The 8,110-nt window shown below is 60.6% G+C and overlaps 1 protein-coding gene across 1 annotated transcript; it reads right to left on the reverse strand.

Annotated features, from left to right (window-relative positions):
* Positions 1-1,304: 1,304 nt before the first annotated feature.
* Positions 1,305-6,401, reverse strand: LMJF_31_1510 (conserved hypothetical protein; the record flags this gene model as incomplete). Its single annotated transcript, XM_001685085.1, has 1 exon — positions 1,305-6,401. The coding sequence occupies one exon, from the start codon at positions 6,399-6,401 to the stop codon at positions 1,305-1,307; it is 5,097 nt and encodes a 1,698-aa protein (XP_001685137.1).
* Positions 6,402-8,110: the final 1,709 nt, after the last annotated feature.

Below are 8,110 nucleotides of genomic sequence, written 5' to 3' on the forward strand. Positions count from 1 at the left end.
ACCAGTGGGAGGCAGTCCGAGGGCCGGGTGGGATACATACGAGTCACGCCGACACCCTGCCCATCACACGAGTCGTACAAGCGTGTCCACTGTCGGGGATCCCTCCCGCGCAACGCCATCCGCGGCCTCACCGCTGGCATCGGTAGAGGCGTGCGTTGCTCCGACCCCCCTGCGGGGGTAGGCGTCTGACCCTGTTACGGCCAGAAGCGGTGCAGCATCGGCAGGGGATAGAGGGGCAGCTCGGCTCCCTCCCCCACACACAAACACACAGAGTGGGGGTGCGCTGGACCCTGAGATACCACGCACCGAGAGGGGTGCGTCCGCCCTCCGGACTCAGGGTAATAGGGAAAAAAGTCGCACAGAAACACAACAGAGAGCAACACAAAAACGCAGAGAGAGGAAGGGAAGCAGACAGAGGAAACACAGAGAGAGAGAGAGACGTGCAGAGGACAACAGTAACGGTGACGACCGCACCGACGACAACGACGACGGCGACACGCGACTCAAACAAGAAACAAGAAATGAAAGAAAGAGGCCTATAAAGTGAAGAGGTGCGGAGGCCTTCGCAAAAAGAGGAGGGAGAGCAGAGCAGTTTGGCTGCAAGAAAAGCAGTATGTCACACTGAGCGCGCAAGCACAACAACAGCATACAGCACTAAAGGGAGCCGTCGTTGCACAGACAACACCACGAAAAGACACGTGGCAGTGAAAGCACCCACAAACGGACGTTGTCATCAGTGAAGGGGAGAGAAATGGATGACCCCCTCTCCTCGCCCTCTGGCTCCCCCCATGACCTTCACAAGCAGCAGTACCTCTCTAAGAACGAAAAAGAAGCACAGCTCCTCCACGAGACGTAGGCAAAACAACTGCAGTGACGGCGGGAGAGGCTGGAAAGAGCAGATAGGGAGGGAGGGAGGGAGGGAGGGAGGGAGGGAGGGAGGGATGCGCCTCCACCTTCCTCCTTTCACTACACGCTCAAGGGCTGCAGCGACAAGAAGAAGAGAAAGCAGAGCCGGACAGAGGAACGGAGGGAGAACATACAAAAATCAAACGGACAGACGAACACGCGCCCCTCCCCCTTCAACCCGCCACCCCGCACACAAACCAGAAAGAGAAAGAGCCGCGGCAGACGCGCTGCCGTCACCTCTCCCGCTCAATGACTCTGCGAACGACCTCGATGGCTCACTCGCTAGCACAGAAACGCCACCATGATGAATGCGTGGAGAAGAGGCGACGACGCCATGTGGTGAAAGCAAAGTGGGAGGAAAAGGGGAGAAGACAAGGCGCACATCGCAGACGCCCCACTCAGTCTTCATATCCCATGTCTAGAGATGCCGTGCGCCAGTCCCACCGGTACGTTCCCGTACGCTTGTCCGTCATTCGCGCTGCGCTCGCCGTGTCACCGCTTCGCGTGCTGCTCGCCCTCGCGCCAGGCACATGGTGGTGGCGCTGGTGCTCGTAGTGTTGGCGAGGGGATGAGGCGTGGCGGTGGTGATCGCTCTCCGTAGCGATGGTGCGTTCAAGAGGAAAGCCACACCCGGCGCCGGATAGCCTGCGGAACGCACTCGACGAGTGCTCCAAACTCGCACAGCTGTGCGACGCCTGCGTTCCGTTCAGGCTGGCAGCCCCGGCCCCCGCACCGCCACCGCCACCGCTCACCACGGAGGTGCTGCAGTTCATGTGATGCACCATGTCGTGGTGGTGGTGGTGCGTACTGGCAGAGTCCAGGGTGGCATCGCTGAAGTAGCTGGCGACGTGGGAGTGCGTGCAACCATGGTGATGGCGCACCCGCACCGTCACATTCACCGATCCGCCTACAGAACCGCAACCCTGGCCACACGGCACCCCGGCATCCTCCATTATTGTGGTGCTGGTCTGGTAGGGGCTGCTCGCGTGTCTGGTGTGGTGACAGTGATGCCCGTTCACCATCGCAATGCTGCTGTCGGTCGTGACGAGCGAGTTGAGTTCATGCAGTTGAAAGTCCAGGTGCGAGCCGGTGCCGCTCATAGACGCGTTGTGCTGGTGCTCGAAGTCGTGCGACATCGGCGAGCCGATGTCGCAGCCCTGGAGCAGCACCGGTGGCGGCATTGCAGCTGTGTGGTGGTGGCTGGGCCAGTGCGCGTTGGGGGATGCGAGAGACATAGTAGTGGGCGAACCACTGCACAGCGCTCCGGGGCGCAGAAGCGTCGCTCCCCACCTTGGAGAGCTGAGGGCTGCCTTGTCGGTCACGGCCTCCTTCGACAGGCTCACGCCCTCCTCAAAGCTCACGTGATGCCGCAGGGAAGACGCCGCTCTCTGTTGGCTGCCGGGGCCTACCGTTGGCACGGCCTCGCAGCTGTTGCCCTCCTCCTTCGCGGGCAGCGAGTAGGGTCCAACGGGGGAGAACAAGCATTCCCCACGAATCCCCTCCGTCGTTCCCGTGTGCCGCCGCGGCTGATCCGGTGGGAGCAGCGCCTGCAGTTGCTGTGGCTGCGCTGCGTACACATATGGCGAATCGCCGTAGCCGCCGTCGCCCATGTGTTTGCCGACATCAGCAGCGACTGGTGCTCCGCCGCGCATGTCTGTGTTGTAGTACGCAGCGGCATGGCTGTTGCTGCTGACGAAGCCGCCGCCGTAGCCGACGTGCGGCTGATACCCATCGGAGCTGCAGTAGTAGCCCACGCAGCTCGGTATGGCGTTGGAGATGCTGTGCGGGTCTGCAAAAGGCAGAGGTGGTGGCGGTACTTGGTAGCCGTAGCCGTGCTGCTCGTAGGGGTCTCGCAGCAGTTGCTGCAGCGTCTTGGCTTCGCACAACGGCGGGACCGGGTAGTAGATGTCCCCTGGCGGGTGGGGCGGTGCACAAGCTGTCGCGCTGGCGCCACCAAACGAGCTAGCGGTGGAGGAGCCCGGGTGCTTGTCACCCGGTGCGGCTTTGTTGCTCCTGCTGTTCGAGTCATACTCGCCAGCCGGCACCGGGGGCTGCAGGGGTCGCGGCGGTGATGACATCTTGTTCTGCCTCTCTGCCGTTGGGATGGTCGCATGCTTTGCGGTGGGAGTTTTTGTCGCGAAGGTTTCGGCGGCCCCCGCGGCGCCACTGCGTGAGGCAGCGTTGCGTGCCTGCACCTCGTTTGCCTTCTCCGCGGCCGCTGAAGCGCCAGGAGCACGAGCGGTGGACTTGGTCGTCTTTGCTTTTGTGGCAGCAGACACGATGGGAGTTAACGATGCTGAAGGCTTGCTCTGCTTCTCTTCTACTACAGCATGAGTGTGAGTCAAAGTCTGCGATGAACCCTTCATTGCTGCCCCTGCCCTCTTCGAGTTCTCCGCTGGAGTCGTCTTTGCTCCCTCCGTAGAGTGGAGCTGAGCAGCGACAGCAGCGGTGTCAGTGGCGACAGCCGCATTGGTGGCGCGGACCGCTGCAGGGGGTGCAGCCTTATCCTCAGTCCTCGACTCGGTCGCGGTAGGGGTGAAGGCAAAGCTTGGCGCTGCGGCGACGTCCGCCATCCTTTGCGTCTTCTTTTTGGTCTTCGTGGTCGCTGCGGCTGAGGCGTATGCGGTGGTGGCGGCGGTGGCAGTGGCGGCATCGGGCGCAAGAGGGTCCGGCACGGTTACAGTGCCGCCGGGCCTTGCCTCCTCCAGCGCTACCGCACCCTGCCTGTCTGGTGATGTGACCACTGAGGCCCTCGCTGGCGTCGTCTCGTTCTCCTTCGGCTCTACCGCACCCTTCTGCGCGGGCCCTGTCGTGGTTGGCGACACTGACGTGGGCGAAGCGGCGGTGGGTGAGGGGGAGGCGACTAGTAGAAAGACGTTCGACGCCGTACCGTGCACGATGGCTGTCTTCGGCTGCAACTTCTTCTTGGGGTGCTTCTTGCGGATCGGCTTCAGGAACTGCGGCGTCACAGCGATGATGCGGCACATGCGTTCTATCAAGCTGACCCGCCACAGACACGATGTCCCATCACCGATGATCCCGTCAGCCTCCGGTGGCACGACCGGGAGTTCCACGCCCTTGCTCGCAATCACCGTTCTGGACTCCCCCTCAGCCGGATTGGATGCGTGTAGCACGCAGCCCGCGTACTTCGTCGCGCCCCCATCGCCGCTGGGGCTCTCCGTCTGCCGCACCCAGTGCGGGTCCTCTGGCCCTGCCTCGCGAGCGAGCTTGCTAGAGTTGCGCAGCTCACCGAGAAGCAGTTCCTCCAGCGGGATGCGACACACACGCAGCACGCGTGCCTCTGCTGGCATCCCGGCCTCCAACCGCATTAAGCTGAGCACCGTGTTGCAGCGCAGCAGCTCCTCCTTCTGCCCATTCACTGTCACCGTGCTCATGTAGCTCCGCAAGGATGAGGAGGGAAAAGCCTCCGCTGTCACGTTGCAGCTGGCGGTGGCGCTCTCCTTGCCGTCAGCGACCATCTTGCAGTTCTTCTCGTCCAGGTTGCACCCCCACACCACAGGAGCTTGTTCAGTCTTGTACCAGTGCAGCAACGCCGCCGTGGCGGTGCGCCGATTCGCGATGCTCGGTCCCACCGACCAGAACAGATGATGGTCCGTGAGCCTAGACCGCCACACCGAGAGCAACCCAGCACTTGAGGGAGAAGCAGCAGCAGTAGCAGCAGCGGTGGTGGCGAATGCTTCATCACCTGTCTCACCTCCGCTGCTGCTGGGTGGCCAAGGTTGTACGAGCATGTCCTCGTCCCGCAGGCGGATGGACGAGAAAGACCGCGGGAATGTCGGGTTCGCGGCCATCATGGCCGCGTCGGTGGGGGAGGTGAAGAAAAAAGGACTGCCGCCCATCGCATCAGTGGTAGGTGCTTCCCCTGTCGTGGTGGCGTCCTTCGTGTCATCGCCCGCGGACGCCGCCGCGATCGCCGAATCGTCCGGTGCAGACGAAAGCCGGGAGGCCTCTAGCGGGTTAATGTTGTGCAGCAGGCAGGCCACAATAAACTCAGAGAATGCACGCACGTACGGCGCCATGACGTGAAAGTTTAGCATCGACTCTGTATCCGTGCTGGAGCCCTCGTCACCGAATTCAGCAAGCGACGCCGACGCGCGCGTCGCTCCCTGCAGCCACATTTGCACGCTGCCGAGCGGGGGCATGCCGAGGAAACAGTTCGCCCCAGCTCCGTGGTCGAGGGGAGTGGTGAGATGATTGTTCTCAGTCTGCCGATCCTGTCCGCCGTCGGCACCGCCGACCCTCTCGCCACACCCCAGCTTCAGTAAGTCCTGGTGCTCAAGGGAGTGCTTGAAGTGGAAGAGAAAGAACGAGCGCGCGCACGTGCGCATCTCACGCAGGAAGCACAGTAGCGGCACATTAGCCCGGCGGCTACGCATCACGAGTGACGGCAGCGGCGGTGGTGCCCAAAACCGAGCCTTTTCGTCCATCGCAAGGGTGCCGCTCCTGTTCCCGTTTCTCTCGGCGGCTTCGAGCTTCGTCGTGCGATTATGCCCAGCTATGCGGCTCGCCTCCGCAAGCATGTAGTGTGATTGGGAGAAAGGCTTGTAGTAGAAGAAGACGTCGCCGAGATCCTTGTCAGCAGTGTCGCCGCCTTTCGTCACCGCTGGCGCCAGCTCCTTCGCTGTGATATCACACGGCACGCAGTGCAGACACGCACGCTGCCACTGCTCCGCGTACGTGTAGATCGCCGTAAGAAGGACATGCGAGCGGTGGTGGTCGCCGGCAGACTTTGTCAGAAACATCTGCATCTCGCAGTCCAGCATCTTTCGTGGGCACGAAGCACCCAGCCCGCGCACGTCGCCGACGAACCCTGTCGCCTTCACGTAGCAGCCTAGCACCTCGGTGCAGCCTTTAGGGACGCTATGGGCATCGACAGCAGCGGTCCCGTCAATGGAGGCTCCCTCCAAGCTCCCCTCGAAGCCAGCATCACCCGTAGCAGCAGAAGTGGTGGGACTTGCTGCCGAGGCCGGTCGGCGGTAGAGGAAAGCCACAACGCACGGCAGCGGCCGCACCGACGTTGCATCTGCACGGTAGGCTCGCAGCATCTCCTCGTCCGTCTCGTAGACCATTTTCTCTCCGCCGTTGGTGATGTAAGCATCATACATGGCCTCCCGCGTCAAGTTCACAGATGGAAACACGTCAGCGGGAGGGCAGTAGACAGGAGCATTGCCGATCACCTCAGCCAGGTAGGTGGGGGAAGCAACGTTGTCGACGCCCTCGTGTGCCGCGTACACCATCGGAGACACCGGCGAGGTTGGCGTCGATTGCACCTTGTTGATCCCGTCATTGGCATAGTAGTAGTACCGCACCGCTGGATCACATCGTGCCTCATAGAGCTGCACGAACAAGGAGCAGTCTGGGCTCGGAAAGAACTTCTTCAGAAGCGGAACGAGAACAATCTGCTGGCGCTGGCCGTAGAAGGGTGGCTGAGAGAGCCAGTGTTCAACGGTTTCGCGACTCGGCACTGCACCCATCCCTGCGTTCCTATGCTGGGCTGCTCGTGACAATGATGGTGTTGCTGCCCCAGACGTACCGCTCGCCCACTCCCTCTCCTCGCTGCCGAGACACGATCAAAGAAGGCGCGTTTCGCCGGGGTAAACTCCCCCCCCCAACGCGCGTGGTGTACCGCGCGATGCACCCAACCCGCTCAGGCAGAAACGAAAGCGTGTCCCCGCCTGCCCAAGAGAGCGAGAAGGCCGCAGTGAGTGCAGGTAAGAAGACGTGGGCAACGAGCGCACGCCTCCCCCAGAGCAACGAGCAGTGAAGAAAAAGCAGAGCAAGGTGACTTACGTGTGCGCAGGCGCGATGTGTACGAATCGCCAGCTCACTCTAAACCTCAGCAAGCAAGCACGAAAAAAAAAAAAGATAACAGAAAGCACCACGCATATGAAGACGAGAAAGAGGAGGAGCGGGGAAGAGAAAGATGCCACCCAATGTGCATGCACTCACACGAACCAGACAGAGACCACAGCAGCCGTCAGGAAGCCAAGCGGCGGCGGCGAGTGGCAACACTACCTCAGATAGGCGGAGAGATACCGAGGGCAAAAGCAGAGGGAACAAGAGAGAAAATGAAGAGCAAGCCAGTCGCCCACACGCACGCGCGCACAGACAGAGGCAAGACTCGGTGGAACACTTCGAGGCACGGAGAGGGAGGGAGGGTAGAGACACCGAGAAGAAAAGCGAACAAGCATAAAACGGCTAATGGGAGGGAAAGAAGAAGAAGCAAACAAAACAAAAAAAAAGGGCGTGCGCGATGACGAGGTGCACACTCGAAGGCAGCAGAAACAACACAACAAAAAACAAAGCGCAACAATAAATCAGGTGCGTCCCCGCAGCTCCTTACCGCTTGTCGTTTGGACTCTTCCCTTGCCGTTGTCGTTGTTGTTTTGGTTTGCTGTTGTTGCTGGAGTATTGTTTTTTTTGGGGGGAGGGGGGAGGGGGGTTGCTTCTTTTTCGCTTTTGGTGTAGGTCGGACGGCGTTCCGACTTCGAGGGAAGCCCGAACACGCCGGCGACTGGTTGCTTCGATGGTGCGAAGAAAGCAGTGGGGGGGGGGGAATAGTTTGATAGATGGCAGCTCCACAACAACACGACCAGTTTGGCAGGCGTACGAGACCCCCACGCTGCCCTTCTTCGTTGTTTTTCTTCAGTTTTTGTACGCTTATCAATGGATGTGCACAGGAGCGTGGGGCAGCGGGGCGTTGGCCGACGGAAGACGCCTTGAGGGAATAGAAAGAACGAAAAGATCAAGGTAAGCGATCTGCTTGGTTTTCCCTGCTGCGGTCAAACACCAACGTCACTTGAAGAGGGCGTCGATTTTGCTGCCGTGGAGGAGCGCCAGAACGAAGAGACAAACAAAGTTCGGTCGCTTGTTCTCTCAAAATGGCGCAGCGTTTTGTGGACGCTCTGTGCAGCTATCGGCTTGGACGTGTGCAAGCGTTGGGCAAGCGAGTAAGCGGAGGCGCTTCCGGGGGGTATCGCCTCTCCGACCCTTCTCTAGTCGTTGCGTCGTGTATAAGGTTGGAAGAAGTACACCAGAGGACGAAAGAGAGACATAGATAGAGAGAGAGCAACAAAACAAAAAAGGAAAGACAGATAACAGCGAAGGGCAGAGCTGGAGCGAGCAGAAATAAGAAGGGTCGGAGAGGAAGAGATCACACAACAGTAACCTCACCAACACGCAC

Source organism: Leishmania major, chromosome 31 (assembly GCF_000002725.2).
Source record: "Leishmania major strain Friedlin complete genome, chromosome 31".
Lineage (NCBI taxonomy): Eukaryota > Euglenozoa > Kinetoplastea > Trypanosomatida > Trypanosomatidae > Leishmania > Leishmania major.